This window comes from Euprymna scolopes, chromosome 5 (assembly GCF_053919585.1).
Source record: "Euprymna scolopes isolate OS-2025 chromosome 5, ASM5391958v1, whole genome shotgun sequence".
Lineage (NCBI taxonomy): Eukaryota > Metazoa > Mollusca > Cephalopoda > Sepiida > Sepiolidae > Euprymna > Euprymna scolopes.
This window is the reverse complement of record NC_136486.1, coordinates 17,867,546-17,884,899: the sequence shown is the minus strand read 5'-3', so window position 1 is coordinate 17,884,899 and position 17,354 is coordinate 17,867,546. Positions and strand designations below refer to the sequence as shown.

Genomic DNA, 17,354 nt, shown 5'->3' with positions numbered 1-17,354 from the left:
TTTAAAAAATTTAATTGAATGTTTTAGGAGTATTTTGGATTTGTTTTGCACTTGGCAATTGAAGTAGTGATAGTGACCTTACCCCTCCCGTGAGGTGGGGGGCTTTAATAACTAAAATCCTTTTTTTTTTTTTTTTTCTTGTTCAAGAGAAATTTATGAAACATTCATGTAATTACCATACAGTATTTTTGCTTCCTAAATCTGGTCCCAACATCTTATCAGTTTTGGATAAGTTCCTTCATTTGAGGAAGGAGTGAGATATGAAAATACTTGTTTGTAATGTGAAATAAATGCATTTGATCTCAAAGGCATCCATTTTATAGTGAAATGTTTTTCTTTGTAATCAGTAAAATTAACAAAAATCGTCCTTTAATGAGATAAAAGGGGTTTTGTATGGATTTTTCCCTTGCAGTTTGTAGAATTTCTGACTTTCATAACATATTTTATTTTTAAGATTGAGTTTTAAAAAGACATTACACTGAAAACCATTGTATAACTTTTCATTCTGACTGACTACATTTACAACTGCGCCAAGTATCTTTATATTAGAGTACTGCTAGTTCATCAGAGCACATTCCATTGAAGTACTTGTAAAACGGACACAGATGCAACGCAAGAGGACAGAGGTTGATGCTTGGCTCCTAGATTTGGTTTAAGAGTGAGATTAGATGTTTTTAATGATTCTTATTTTTCATATTAATTTTTCTTTTTCTAGAGGCGAGATATGGAATCACATCTTATGTGTGTCAAGTTAGAAGTAAAAATAAACTAATTCTAACCATACTTAAAATAAGTGTTCTTCCCAACGCTTGTCAACATGTAAAAACTGAAGTTAAACTGAACATGATCTATAAATGAAACTGACGTGATAAAATACAAATTTCATTGTTTGAAAAATAAACTTTACAGTTGTAAAAAAAAAAAAAAAAAAAAAAAAAAAAAAAAAAAATTCAAAAACCTCCTGCACAGAAAATTTTATGAATTGTGCAAATCAATGATTGATTTGAAATTTCAGTAGATAATGATATATGCTAAGTTTTGCAAGTGTATAAAAGTGACTTTGTCTGATGAATGGTCTTTACCAAACTCCTTTTTTGGTTTACAGATATAAGAGCTCTACCCAATTAAGAGGAACAAACAATAAGATAAGTTCAGATAAAGAGTAACGTTTTATGTAAACATTTAAGGGTCACAGAATCTTAACTTTTTTTTTTCCTCTTGATCTTATTCTGTACTGTGCTTTATTTATATTTTATACCAGAACTTTATTGTAAATCTTTTCTGAAAATTCATTTTTTTTTTTTTTTTTTTTAATTATTAAATTAGGGTACGATGGGTCAGTTTTCCATGTTGCAGGGTTCATACATACAGATTTGAAAAGTCCTTGAATTTTGATTTTTGTCTTGAAAAAGTTTTTTCTATTACCTTGGAAAACGTCTTGAAAAGGCCTTAAAAATCATTCTTTATATCCAGTAAAGATTTGAAATATTTATAAAATTGAAATGAATATTAAATTAATCATGCCATACACTTTCTTAATGATTTCTTGTTAGTATGTAATTTCAGTAATAAGTTTTAATAGGAATTATTTTCCAGACACCCTGTATATAAACCTCCTCTTAAATAAAGTTGAGCCCTTGAGAATTAGGAAAAAGGCAGTCAACTAGCGATATGCAACATTCTGATAATCCAGCTGTAGAATACCCTCTGACTGCTTATGTTATGCTTGCATTTTAAATTTATAGGTTCTTAATTTCATGTATATGGCTGGTGGTCTAGAGGTAATATCTTGGCCTATGGAGTTAATGAGTGTAGAAAATGATAATTTCTGTGTTTGGATTTCTTAACCAATAAGAATTATCATTTTCTATACTCATCGCAAAAACATGAAACACTAGTGTCTGTAAGTATAAAAAATAATTCAAAAAATATATTAGTGGCCTGGCAGGGCCACAGGTGGAAACAATCAAGCAAAATTCATTCCAAAGCAGCAAAACTAAAGCATTTGGGCATATATATATATATATATATATAATTATTTTTTACTATAATAATTAATATATATATTAAATAGAATTCAAGCAAAAACCTAACAGCCAGCCATGGTTCTCTCCAGAATGTGCTGCTGCCATTGCACACAGAAGTCATGTTTCTATTGCTTCCAACGTCCTAGTTGTACTGAGACTAAAGCTGCTATGGCTTCAAATGATCTGAAACTACAGCAAAGGGAGACTTGATTCCAAATATTTCTCATGTTACATCTCCCCTCTTGGTTTTCATACACAAAGTAAATTTCACAGTATAAAGCTGATATATTGATTGCTCTCGTTGGGATCCATTGCAGTGTACCGGGAGAGAACTTCACATGGCTTCCCTGCACAGTCTACAATGCATTGTCTACATTGCACTGTAGAGAAGTTACTATTGATCTTGATAAAATTCTCATTTAATTGCCTCTATTAGTTTAAAATGCAAAAATCAAATATCACAGTTCTAGTCTGTTCTAAACAAACCTTCATTTCAAATGTGTCCTTGTATTATCAAAGAACCTACTGTTTATTCTATACACTTGGCTGTTCTGCTTATGCGATGATAAAACTTCTTGAATGCAATTTTGATATTAGGCATCATAGGTGTGTTAGCTTTGGTCAAAATCAGACTTCTTTAATTGGATTTTTTCGATACTTATTGGAGGTATGCCAATACAAAACTTATTTAAGAACGCTCCCAGACACCCAGAATATTTATGTGAAATTAAAAAAAAAAAAAAAATTGGCCCAGTTGCTTTGGAGTCCATAGGAACAAACTCTCACACACACACGCAAACTGCTTTCTATATATGAGTATAGAGATAAGTCCTCTCCAAAGCCACAAAAGGCATGGATATACACACAAACTCCTAATCAGGAGTCAGATAATCGCCTCTTAAATTTGGGTTAGTTTTACGCAAAAATCACTTTTTTGCTCTTTAATTCGACAGTTATGAGTTAAATAGAATTACTATTTGTGGTGTTATTCACTTTTATAATGATCCCCCCCCCCCTTTTCATTTCCTTTATTACCTCCAACTGTTCTAAGTTACAGAATGCTAGAAACTTTATAAGATCGGAGGTGGGTAAAACAACATACAGCAAGTGGGAAAGAAAGTTGGGTTGGTCACTCGGTCACAAATTGTTTAATTAGAACAAACTGAAAGTTTTTTAGTTTAAAAAAAATTGTTTAACATTTGAAAAGTACCATAGCATATATTTTGTGTGATTAAAATATATCTAGGCGACAAAAGACCAACATAGATGATCAATATTTTTAGTATAATATTAGATAATGTTCTCTTGGTTGGATATTTTTGCTAGCTTAGGATGTTATCTCGGTAAATGTGTACAAAAGCATGTGTGAAAATAGCAACAGCCAAAGGATAGATGGCTAGCAAAAGTATTAGCATCAGCTATTTGAGCACTATACAAATTAGCAAGTGTGTGAGGGTGGGGGCTTGCCTCAAAAGGTAAAGGATGAAATGTGATTGGAGAGGAGCAAAGTGTGTGCCGAAAAAGATGGACGTGTAAGGTTGAAGATGAGAAATGGCTGGCTACAGCGAGCATGTGGTTAATGTGTCGGGTGTGAGGATGTATGGCACCGTGGTGGTGAAAGACTTAAGCTGGTGTCGAGACGACTTGTTTTCTCATCTCATGGCAGACGAAATGAATAGTTAGAAAAAATGAGAAGCAGGCATTGTTTGAAAAGTAGTGGTAATCAATGCCTTTTAAATAAAACGGAAGAAAAGCAGTTGGATTTATTTGTTTGTCCATTTGCGACGGTAATCATGTTACAAATAAACATACACTAAGCCCCAAAACAGGAGCTGTGCCTATGATTCTATCATAAAAATTGTACACTACCACAGAAGGTAATCATGGAAAAATGAGGACCGAACATGTACTTTACTACATCTTGGGGTTTTTTAAATTTTTGTTTGAATTTTAGAAACACCATGGGGAGATAACTCCATGTAAAGCACCAACACTCCCTCCCATCTTTTTCTCCTTCCTAAAAATCAAACCTTTTGCTTGGTATAATAAAAAAAAAATTTTTCTGCTGTAAAAAAAAAAAAAAAAAAAAAAAAAAAAAAAAAAAATTTGGAATTAAGTGACATTTTTTTTTTTTTTTTCCCGGAGAACTTCATTCCATAACAGATACGTACAACTTAAACTTTTTTCAATATTTTCATTTTTTAACGTTTTAATTAAACTGTACAAGTACCAAAATAATTTTTGCTGCTGCTCTATCCACACAAATAACCCAGGTTGGGAAATTGAGTTTTGTAGATTGCTCCTTTCCTCACCCTCTCTCATGTGTGTGGTGTGTATGTGTGTAAGTTTCTTATTGATTTAGAATTAGTAGTATAAAAAGGATCCCCCACTTTAAGTTCTAATATTTCTTTCTGCCAAGTTTTTCAGTGGATAATTATGTAATTGTTTTAAAGAATGGGGATGTAATTGCATTTTATTTGGGGCAAAGCTAATTTAGCAGAGGATGTTGATCTACAAATTTAACAAAGTTACTTTTGATTTAGCTTTCTTGTATCATTGATCATGCTTAAAGATGAACATGTAAATTTTAAACTAGTTGTAATTTAATTTCAGATTTCAATTTTTTATTTTATAAACCAGGTGTCTAGTTGAGAAAAATATTTTTTGCATAAATTACATTCAATTCTGACAAGACTTTCTGTAAGTGGCTAGAAAGCAAGTATGGAAGACAAAAATCACAATTTTTCTCTTTTAAGATTTAAAAAAAAAAAATTTTCTTTAGTTACATTAGATCTAATGTCCTTAATTTATCATAATCAATATTCATGTGGGTGTGGTATGTATTTAAAAACTTTAAATTACTCTTTGATTTTTTTTTTTTTTTTTTTTTTTTTGCCATCTATAAATATCAAAGCGAATATGTATGTATGTATGTGTGTTCGCTTTTTCTGTATGTCTACAAAACGCTTTTTTCAGAAGCGGTCGGTTGCCTAACAACTTTTTAAAACTTTATATATCACATGTAAATCGTAATATCTCAGTTAACGGAGCTCGCCTGTCTATTTAATTTGCTCGACTTTGGGAAGATAAATATTCAACATTTGTCGCTCACTGCATGTGGATTAGTCTTTTTCCTATAAAAAAAGCGACACTAATTCTGGCGGTATTTTCCGTCTATCGGCGGAAATGTCCGAAAGCAATCAGCTTTGATCAGTGTAGAAATATTTTCCATATATCAAACAATTGCTATTCAATTTGGACAAGTGGAGCTGTTTCCCCCTACCCCCAACGTCTTGGGGAAAATAAATAAAAAAAAAAAATAAAGCGTTCCCGCAGTAAATGAAATACTATCCCGCAGTCAATCTTGACCTCATTAAGTCATTAAAACGTGCACCTGCAAAATCTAAGTAAAGTTAAATTCAAACGTGTTTCCGTTAGCATCTCGTGGTGGCACAATGATTAACGTCGCACTTTTTTTTTTTTTTTTTTTTTTTCTTCACACTTTAATTTCCAACTTTGCCTCAAGGGTTCGATCCTCATACTTACCTACCGAAACATTTTTTTTTTATTTTTCGAAAATCATATTTCGAAATAGTGTGATTATGTCAAATACTAGCAGGACTTGTGTACCGGCATTGCATGGTGCAAGTATGCCCCCCCCCTACCGGACCCCCCCCCCAAAAAAAAAAAAAAAAACACCAAGCTGCGGTTGATAGTGGGAGCTGCTGCCGGCCCAGTATAATACTGTTGCCCGTGGCCGAAATGAATGTACCGTGGCAAAGTACCAACGCATTTCATCAATTTATATATTGAAGAGTTTTGCTTCCAAATAATCAAGTTTATTTTCTAATGATTTAATCTAAACTTGTAGCATAAATACCAGTATGTTTTATTTCAATAAATTTCCATAATTATCTTTCAGCATAAACCAATGTGAATATTTGGGAGCTAACCTCTTCAATGTAACTGGGGAAAAAATAAGGGTTTTAGTTCGTCCAAGAAATTTTTTTTCAGCAGAATTTTGAAAAATCCAATGTTGAAGACGTTGCTGTTTATTTGAAGTTTTTAGGATAAATCTTCTTCTATATATATAAAAGCCAAACGTCTGTGTGTATGTATGTTTGTTTGTAACGCTAAAACTTTTGAAAGACGGAACCAAACTTGACAAATTTGGTATCATAGCGAAGCCCCATCACCCGGATGACAAATATCAAAATTTCACGTCAAACGGACCACTAGAAGTTGGTCAACTGATCAGTTATCTTCGAGGGGGGGCCCCCAAAAACCTGTCATTATCTATATATATAAAAGACAAATGTTTGTTTGTAACGCTAAAACTTGAGATGAAAGATTCCTCTCCCCTAAGAATAAAACATATGTTCAATATCTGCTTTTGTTTTTTCATTATTTATACGGTCCCGAGCAACGCCGGGTAGCCCTGCTAGTAGTATAAAAATCCAAATATTTAGGAGCTTAACTCTTCAATGTATAAATACATATGTAATGTGTAGTTTGCAAACATCACCAGTGGACATGCAGTGTGTTTTCTGCTAAAAGAAATCAGTTTTGTTTTGACGAAGACGTCGTCAATGGAGACGGTGGTGTTGTTTTTTACTCTGTTAATAGGAAAAATCTGAATATGAAAGGCGCAAATATTTGGTAGCTAAAATGTTCAATATTTAAATACATAAGTAATGCATCATTTTCAAACATCACCAATGTACTCCGTTCTGTGGATGTTTTGACAAAGTCTTCATTGTCATAAATGTCTCTTAACACCATATTGTAATGTTACTAAGCGTTTGTTTATGAAGCTAATAATTGGATTCTAGAATATGAAAATTTTTAGAGCTTAGCCAATCAGGTGGAATTTGGCGAAGACATTATTTATAAATCGGAAATAGGAAAGGTTATGTTATATGAGCTAGTTCATATCCGTGTAAGCACAGTATCTGTGTGTGTGTGTGTATATATATATATATATATATATATATATAGAATTGTTTCCTTTGACAATTGGTAATGGTAGTAGGACTAAATATTTAGAGAGAAAAATGGGGACTTTCATCTGAAGATGTATCAATTGTAATGGTGTTGCTCGTCTGATGCAATGTAGCATTTTATTATGACTGAATGTGACAAGTGTTCGAAAGCTAGATAATGGCTATTAAGCTACATGCATTGAATTTGTATGTGGCATCTCTTGTTGCAAAAACTGCTCTGCCGAAGTAGCTCCAGTTCTCTCCAAATTCTACAACAAATGCCTTAATGAAGCTTGCTTTCCGGACTGTTGGAAAACTGCTTCTGTTGTACCAGTATTCAAGAATTCTGGCGAAAGGACTGACCCATCAAATTATCGCCCCCCCCCATTAGCCTCCTCCCACTTTTTGCCAAAATATTTGAGACCTTAATTAACCATGCTCTAGTCCATCACCTTACAGATGCTAAACTTCCGACTGACCAACTATGGATTTAGACAAGCCCGTTCCGCAGCAGACATCCTAACTGTAATCTCTGAACGTATATATCATTCACTGGACAAAGCGGGGGAGAGCAGAGCAGTAGCTCTAAATATATCTAAGGCTTTTGACAGGGTATGGCATGAGGGTCTCAAGAAAATTTGATCATACGGTATCACTGGTAGAATAATTAACATAATTAAATCCTTCTTAGATAAGAGAAAAATCCAGGTTGTCCTCGACTGTCGTACATCTAAACAATATGATATAAATGCGAGAGTGCCCCTGGGTTCTATCCTTGGACCTCTATTGTTCCTGATATTCATAAATGACCTCCCCGACAAAATTGCCTCCGAGATGGGTATATATGCTGATGACATTACACTCTATGGCAGGCACGACAAGACGAATGAACACATTTCTAAAGAAATGGCAGAAACACTAGAGGAAGACCTCCAATCTGTAGTGGAATGGGGACAAAAATGGTTGGTCACGTTCAATGCCGCCAAGACTAAACTAGTTTCATTCAATAATTACAAGAAACCCTCTCTACCACCTATAGCAATGGCCAACGACTCTTTATCTGAGAGTACATCTTTCAAACTCCTTGGCCTGATGTTCACAGGAAACATGAGATGGAACAATTACGTTGAAGGCATTGCCAGGGCCGCTGCAAGAAAGGTGGGCTCTCTCTACCGTGCTAGACAACTACTAACACTCAAAAGTATCCTGTACCTCTGTAAGGCCACCATTCGTCCATGTATGGAGTATTGCTGTCACATTTGGGCTGGTGCATCTGCTACTAGTCTCTCGCTCCTTGACAGGGTTCAAAAGAGTCGCAAACCTGATAGGCCCTGAACTGTCATCTAAGCTTCAGCCTCTGTCCCATCGACGAAATGTTGCACCCCTCTGCCTTTTCTACAAGTATTTTAATGGTGAATGCTCTGACGAACTGCAATCACTTGTGCCCCCACGACGTGAGCACCCTCGACAAACCCGACAGGCTGATTAATCCCACCCCCACACTGTAGAGATCCCTAGATGTAAAAGATCTTTCTACTCCAATAGTTTCTTCCCCAGAACCGCTAGACTTTAGAATTCCATTCCAAGTCCCTGCTTCCCCAACAGTACTGATGTGCAGAAGTTCAAGTGTAACGTGAACCGACATCTTGCTGCCCAAATCCCTACATAGCACCCCAGTAGTTGTTGCCCCTGATAGTAGCTCCCTATACCAAAGTAGCAATTTGCCTTGTTTGGGGTGAAAATGTAATTAAAAAAAAAAAAAAAGAATGATCCAGAGGGGAAATTTCTGCAGTCATTTTATTATAAAGGAGATTATAACCTAGTTTTCTTATTTTATGAATTTTTAAAAAATATTTTATAAATTTATCCACCATAATGTTATAGTTCATTTCTAAGCAAGTTGGCTGTTTCTTTTAATATTTGGGATGACCATCCAAACTCGAAGGGTTTTAGCAGCATTTTAACAGTTAAAAAGAAAATCGTTTAAACTGACTTTAAAATTTTTAGGAAATTTTTATTTAAGATTGAGACTTTGTAAGTTATTTACATCAATGATTTTAGAAATAAAAACCAAATTCTATAATTTAAAAGGATTTCTGACCAGAATAGTTAAATTTAACTTTACAAATTAAAAAAAAAAATGTATAATTTGATTAAATAAAAACCTGCATAGTTGAGAGGTAGATGAAAATATTTTTTGTTCAGAATTTTAGAATATAGTATTTTCAATGTATTAGTCACCAATATTGTTGCAGTTGATTTATAGTGTTTGATCACCTTCGTCTGTTTTTGATCCATGTTACGATGTTTATTCTTTACATAAAATTACCTGCTGATTGAGTAAAATTATTTGAATAGAAAAATTCAGTTTTAAATGACCAATTTTATCATTTTTGATGTTTTGAAATGGTCAGTATTTTGAACAGGTTTAATATCTTATGGTACAGATTTTAAATGCAAATGCTCAGAACACTAATGAGATTCACATTATTTTAAAATCTGTAGTTATTTTTATATATGTAACATTAAAATGTAAATTTGATGGATATAAGATTTTGATATTTTTTGTTAAAAATGTCAAATATTAACATTTGATTTAGATGTTTTAACATTATCTGCACAATCTATGTACATTTGTCCTTTTACAAGATAAGACATCTTTTAAATGATTTGAATTAACTTTTATGTTAAAATCAGTTCTTTATAATCGGTCTCTGACAGGGTTTGAAATTTTAATTTCTGATACTGTTCAGTCTTAAGAGTTCCGTTTTTCCAGGCCTTACCTTCTCAAAAAAGGGTTTATCACTGTCCAAGATACCCCTATTGGGAAATGCCAACAGGGCTGCTAAAGCTTTTTTTTTTTTTTTTTTTTTTTTTTTTTGTAGGCTTTAGTGTTCTAATTCTTGTTAACTGGCTTTTCAACTTAACACTAGATGTCCAACTTCCTTGAAATGTAAATGAGTTGTATTTTGTCATAGTAAACTATGTGAGGAAATCATTTCTCATGTTTTTCACTTGTTTTTAATTCAAATTTTTCATTTTGATCTAATTTTAACGCTGTCTAGTATTTTTTCTCTCCTTTAATATCTAAATATAAATTTAGGCTTTTTTCTCAATATTTTCAGATTTAAAAGTTAATTGAATTTGTTGCGCAAATTAAATTTTCAGCCTAAATAAGTATAAACTAATTCTGTATGAATGTGGTAGAACTTTTCAGTTGGAATTTAATCTAAAATGTTGCTAAATTGGACAGTGTTTCTAAAGATTTTTTTTTTTTAATCCAAACATTCATTTCTTGTAAAGAAACACTTGAGATCTATAGTGTTTTAAGAAAATGCTTCCTTGTTTGAATTTTGCATCTTCAATCTTTTCAAAAGTTTTTGTAACAATTCGATAATGCCTTTTCTACTTTTTTATTTTTTAGTATTCAACTTCATATCCTTATATACTTTATTTACTTAAGGTAACAAATGACTAAAATTACAATCTTATGATTTAGAGAAATTAAGATAACCTAGAAGAAAAAAAAATATATGTAGCATAACTTCAATGAAAGGTTTGTTAGTGTAACAGTTTATCTATGCCTTGCAAAGTTTTTAATCTGTTGATGCATTTTCTTAAATTCCACAATAAAAAGACAATTTTAGCTCTAGATTCACAACCAATGTAGCTACAATACTCACAACTTTTGAATCTTTCTCTTTTAAGAACTTATTTCCTTGATCTGCTTATGTCGACTATATCATCTAGTACTGAACCTATGTATTGATGCAGTTGACATAGATCAGATTCTCTAATTTAGATTAAGAAATAATTACTCTCTAACTCCCTGATGTATATTTTGTTGATCAATCTTGGTATCTTAAAAAAAAAAAAAAAAGGAGAAAAAAAGCAATTCTCTGGAGATTAATATAAAAAAATGTTTATATATTCTTATCCAGAATCCTTAATTCAAGCAAGTTCAATCTTAAGTCATTTTTAAATATGCCTTCCAATTGTATTTCAAAACAAAGCATTGTCTCTTGTATAAAGTACAGTGAAAGTGATGTGAATCTAAAGTTCTTTAATTTCACCGGGAGAAGATATCACAAGCTGCAATTAAATTAGTCCTCTTTTCATTTCTTTGAAGTTGAAAGTTTTTTAACTTTTCGTTTGGATCGGTCTTGCTCCATCAACTTCCTATTTTAATCAATAGTACTTGTGCAATTTACTGATCATGCAAAAATAACATTTAGAAAGCCTTTCTTAATGAAGGGTTGCTTTAACTATTTTGTACTTTCATCTAACAATTTACTAACGGATATCATGAAAATGGAATTTAACTTGAAAATCCAATATTAAAAAAATTGCATGGTTTGTAAACTGTACAAATACTGACCCCCCCCCCTCAAAAAAAAAGATGTACGAAGGAGTCCTTGTTTATCAAGGCTAGTAAAGAATAAGTGTAAACAAATTCTATGTGAATGTGAATACAAAAGCAAATATGAAATCTCTCCATTGAAAAACATTTAAAAATATTTATGAATTTTGACTTTTCTGGAATTGACATCTTTGAAGTAAAAAAAAAAAAAAAGGGTGCTATAACTTTTTTTTTTTTTTTTCCTCTCTCTCTCTCATTTAACTTTTGCTTTTCTTATTGTAGAACGTCTCGTACGAGGTGGTGACCACTTGTTGAGTACAGGAAGAATCTGAAGACACCTTTTCTCATTTGTTAATCAGTCCAGTTGTATTGAGTTGTTCAGATTTCTTAAATCATGGACTTGGCTAAAGAAGGTGAGTTAAGTAAGTTCGCCATATATACATTTATTTTATCTAAATTTTATTTAGAAATTGTGGGAGGAGCTCTAATGTGCCTCTATTATTTCTTAGATGTCATTGGTAGCTTGACGTTACCATGGTAGCCAGGTGATGCAGTGGCAGCAGGTGTCACAAAGTACATATTGATGGCTTTGCATTATTGATCTTTTTTTTCTCCCCCCCCCCCCCCGCTTGTTTCCAAACTTCCCTTTCTCTGTTGCCATGGTTGTGTTTGCGGGGTTCTTTTCTCAATACATCTTTGTTCTAATATTCCTGTCCACCTTTTTATTTCTCCTGGAGTGGAAGGTGAAGTAGATGACGAATAAACTTAACAACCTTATTTTTACTTTGCCTGATTTATTTATTTATTTTTTTTTAAGTGGGGGGGGGGAATCTGTTTTAACTTCAATAGTTAATTTCTTTTTGCTTATGTGAACAGATATCTTGCTATTCAACTCCCCATAGACACAATTCCAAATGGTTAGACCCTTATGTTCAAAGTGATAATATACTTTGTTTAGGGGGTGAAAAATATTTTTTATTATGAAATTAAATCCACCTGCACATTTTTCAGTTTGTTAAACGAGTCACTTATTTTAATCTTTTAATAGTTGACAACAGTTGATTTTCTGGCAATTGGATTTAATTATTAATGATCAAACAAAATGAATTTTCAACAAATTAAGTTTTCATATTATAATTTTGACAAAAATGCCATAGTTATAAAATAACAAAAAAAAAAAAAACTAGACAGGTACAGATAATTAAATATTTTATTTTGTATTTTCTTGATATAACGATCTTTCAACAGTGACTTAGATTATTAATTACTTGTGCCCTAAGCTTATATTTTAACAAAGCTTAGTTCCCACCTATACTTACCTCCTACCCACCATCTCCTGCTGCTTCTTGTCAGCCAGGTAGGAGGATGCTGGCACCTGTTGATTGGCTGTTGCTAAGTAGACTAGGTTATCAACAAAAACCTGTTAAGAACACTGAAAAGAGGCCGTTTAAGTAGTAGTAGTAGTAGTAGAGTGAGTTCACATTAGTTGTGTGCATATTCTGCTTCGTCGTGTGCTGGCCACATCAGTGGACAATCAGCCAGGTAGGAACTACCCTCTTTCCATCTCTTAGTTAAACTGTAAAAGTATAGTCATTATCGCTTTCTGTTTATAACAAAGGTTTTTATCGCTGAAATATTTACTCTTCTCTCTGTGACAGTTAAATAACTCTTGTGATTAATATTCCAGTGTTTGCACTTTAATTATCCAAAATTTTACATTTTTGTTTTAATCAATTTCAAGTTTTATTGGTAAAAAAATTTAATTCTAGTAATTGATTTTAGTTTGTAATTTAAAATGTTTGAAAGTTCTTGCAATTTGTTTAAATGGCAGTTTCTTTGGATGATATTTTTTTAGATTCAAATCTGAATATTTCAAATTCTGTAGGCTTTGTATTCATTTGTGTAAAATATTTTCGTCTTAAGTAATTTGAATATCAATCAACTTTGATTTGAAGCTGAATAATTGAACTTGAATAATTGTTTTTCATATTTATTTTTTTATTTCTTTCCTAATGATGAAAACTTCTTTTGATGTTTATATTAACTTGCATTTCTTTTAACATCCAATGTTTAAACAAGGATTTAGTTTAGCTTATTTTCTGCACGATTCGTTTATAATCAAAATCTAATGGCAAAAATGTAATTGATTTGAATCATTTTCAAATAATTCCATTAAAGTTTAATAATTAAACTTTGTAATTAAAACTAAATTTGTCTATTTCTATACAGCTGCATAGTTTATTCTCAAGCTTTTTATTATTTAATAGATCTGTAATTTGATTTCCATATTTGCTTTGATTCATGATTCTCCCCAAAACCCAGTTTTTCAGTCATTTGTATATTGACTTTGACAGCTTGTTAACTGATATGTTGTCCTGTTTTGACTCCCACTTCCATGTTCAGTCATCTGCATATAATAGTTGTCTCCTCCCCCTCCCTCTTTTGAGGCCGGCCAGCTTGACACAAAGGAATAACCTGCTGCTCTTCCCTCCCTCCCCTCTCTTTTCTCTCTGTTAAACCTGTTGCTTGGGTATTATCACAAAAACAAATATGAATCTTTTTAATGTTTTATGAAATGTTTACAAATCCCATACAACTGAAATCTTGTTGACTGACAGGTATGATGAAGCGTCCATTGGAAGATGATGAAGAGGATTCATCCATGAAGAGAGCTCGTGGCGATGGGCCTAGAATAGAGTTGAGGGTTCTCTTACAGAGTAAGGTAAATCCTATTTACTTTTTTCTTTTTTTTTTTTTTTTTTTTTTTTTTTTTTTTTTTTGTGTCCCGCCCTCAAACTTTTCAAAATGTTAGCTTATTTTAGATATTTAATTTGTGAAATTCTTGCAATTTAAAAAAAAATAAAATAAAATAAAAATTAACGTGATTTTTTTTTTTTTTTCTATAAAGACTTTTAAGATAGTTTTCTTTTTTTTTATGTTTATATGTATACATACTTGTGAAATCCCTTAAATTTCACTGCTTTTTTACATCAATCTGTATAATTTTCTATTAGTCTTGAAGTAGTTTGTCTGGGGTCAATACTATTGGGGACAAATAACTCTTCCATAAAACTTTTCAGTTTATCTGTGCCCTTTCTTTAATTGTAGCACATGATTTGTAAGACATTATCTTGCAAAAATAATTACTCATATTATGGACGAGATAAACATTGGCAAGTGTTACTTTTTATTCTGACTTTTCAAACCCGATTTTGTATTTTCAGAATGCAGGTGCTATCATCGGCAAGTCTGGTAGTAACATCAAGAGGCTAAGAGAAGATGTGAGTATTTAAAACTTTCAAACTCTTTAAATCTTATTCCAATTGTTTCTTTTTTTCTTTGGCTAGCCAGTGTATAAATTATGTAGTTTAATCTTTCTGAGGTTTAAATTTATTTTTCATTTCCCTTTTGCTATTTTCTTTTACATATTTTTATATACTGAATACCACTGCTGCTGTTGATAGATGAAGATAACTTGAATTGCGAAAGCCATTCCTTTTCTTGAATTAATTTATAACTAAAAAGATAATCTGTTTTACATTCTATTTTATTATGAAGGAAAATTCAAAAATTTTCTGATCCTTTACTCGCATTATCAAAAGCTTTTCACTTATATCTGTTCACTGCATTTGACGATTTAGGCTCAATAACTTCAGTAAAAATGTCACTTGAATTATTTTTTTTTCTGTATCTTAAAATTCTTGAAACGATAAAAGTTGAACTTTCCTTCTTTACTCATTGCTATTAGCTTTTCTTTTGTAGTAGGTAAAATCTGTTGACCTATAATTCATTGTAAGACTGTTTTTCTTAATTATAAAGCAATATCTTATAGAAAAGTAAGAGTTAACCTAAAAGTAACTTACTTTTTTAATAGACATTGCTTTATCACTGGCTGCCATTTTTATTGAAAGTATAATTTTTTGATACTTATTTCAGAAAAGTTTTAAATGTTTCAATTTCCAAAGAACATGAGTTTGTTCAATATTGGATGAAAAAGATGTTGGTTCTTGTCCAGAATTCAACCTAATTAAAAAAAAAAAAGAAAAAAAATACAGAAAAATCTTTGTACGTACCAGTCATTGAACAAAAATGTCATTCCAGAAATCATGTAAATTGATAAAGTATTGACAATTTTTAGCAATTTTTAATAGTAAATTGTATCCATTACAAGGCCGATATTAATGGTTTAAATGGAGTTGTCTCCCTTTATTAAAAACAGTAAAATAAAACTATTGAATCAATTTGTGATTTTTGGAATCACGTTTTGTTCAGTGACGAGTATGTAGAGCATAAAGATTTTTTATTTTTTTTTTATAGTTAAATTCTGAACAAGCAACGATTTTATTTTTTCCTCACTTTTACCCAGCTGTTTGTTAGAATTCTTTAACGAGTATTATTCAGAGGTTATTGCAGAATTATAACTGCATGACCCTTCAGGTTTATTGGTGCATTGCATGCGTTGGCTTTCAAGCAAAATGAATCATTTTACTTGCTCTTAACATAATGATTGACCGCTCGGGTCTCGATCTAACTCATCTTCAGATTACATGAAGCTTTTTTCTGTAAGGAAGTGGACAAAATTCTGATTTGCATTTATCTTGTGGCTAATACTCATTCTTTATCTGTTGTAGGTATTATTTATACGAACATGCCAATGCATGCAAGAATATCTAAATAAAGAATATTTTTTACCGTGGAGTAAGGAAACAAATTAATACATATTTAAAAAAAAAAATAAATAAAAATAAAAAAATACAAAAAAAAATTATCAATTTCTGCTTGTTGCTTGATTGTGTATGCTGTTAAACAAATTTACAAATACATTTGGTTTGAATGTCTGCAATTGTCTTCCTCGTCAGGCAGCAGACTTACACATGTCGGGAGAAGCTCCGTGCGTTGTAAATCTATATCATTCCAAACAAAATCAAAGTTCCTCTCTGCTTACCCCTTCCCGGGAACCCGCTCCAAAAGGGGAGAAAGAAAATTGTCAAAAAAGACGCCTTTTTAAAACTTTTAGGAATGTGAAGTCGAAGACTTTTGCAGCCAGTAATAATTCTTACTGCGAGTTTGTCTAAACTAATGCCTCAAGTTTTTATTCCACAGAATCTCATCCCCGTTGAAGTTGACTTGTGTATGAATTCCATTTACATTACCTTTTTTTTATGCCCATTGTGAAGATTTCTGGTAGTAATACTTTGTTATATATATCTTGCCTGCCCCATTCTTCTCGCCCTTCTATGTCCACCAATGGCCCGTCTGTTGACCCTGAATGTCCCTGACCCATGGAACGTCATCCCTGCCCGTCCGTCCGTCCATCCATGATGCAGTTCAAAGCAAGTGTTACAGTGCCCGATTGCACCGGCCCTGAACGGTATGCACCCTACTGCATTGTACTACTACACATTTTATTATGACTGTTTGATAATGTTTTTAAAAAAAAAAAAAGCCCATTTATAAGTTCTTTTCTTCTTTATCTTTCTTTCTTTTTTTTATTTTTTTTTAAAGTTTGGTTTTCTTATTCCCTACCCACTCACATATCTTTTCTTTTTCTTTCTCCATATTCTCACCCTTTTTAAACTTTTTTTTCCCCCCCTCCTAATTCTTCCCAATGACTGTAGTTGACTACCTTGGCGGATGGGAGATACCACATACAGTGCTCAATTACTCAGAACTAGCATGAAAACTGCTTCGATATATTTTCTGTTCATTGTTCCACTCTTGTTTCTGTCTTATTTCTAAATCCGAGAAATGAATTTTAATTTCTTGATTCCTTTGAATTTTAAGCTCATTTGTTCATGACCTGCTGCTCGCTTGTTTACTAAACAAGACCTCATTAAAATCAATCAGCTAATGTTAAAGTAAAAAAAAAAATCTCTAAACCTAGTGATGATGCAGAATAAAGACCATGGTTTGCTGTTATGGGTTTATTATAAAAAAACTCTTTATTTGAACAAAAAATTTCTAAAATAAAACATTTGTATCAGT

General features: G+C 32.1%; 1 protein-coding gene across 11 annotated transcripts in view; it reads left to right on the top strand.

The window, feature by feature from the left end:
* Positions 1–17,354, top strand: part of LOC145276714 (heterogeneous nuclear ribonucleoprotein K-like) — a 57,577-nt gene that overhangs the window by 26,406 nt on the left and 13,817 nt on the right. For 7 of the 11 annotated variants that reach the window (XM_080127917.1, XM_080127916.1, XM_080127909.1 and 4 more), the window contains exons 2-5: positions 11,652–11,791; positions 13,988–14,091; positions 14,594–14,650; positions 16,697–16,740. In XM_080127917.1, the coding sequence (XP_079984043.1) occupies positions 11,764–11,791; positions 13,988–14,091; positions 14,594–14,650; positions 16,697–16,740 (233 nt within the window). In that variant the 5' untranslated portion in view covers positions 11,652–11,763. Of the gene's footprint in view, positions 1–11,651; positions 11,792–12,777; positions 12,912–13,987; positions 14,092–14,593; positions 14,651–16,696; positions 16,741–17,354 lie in introns of those variants that run through there. The other 4 variants (XM_080127919.1, XM_080127913.1, XM_080127914.1 and 1 more) reach the window with 2 other exon arrangements.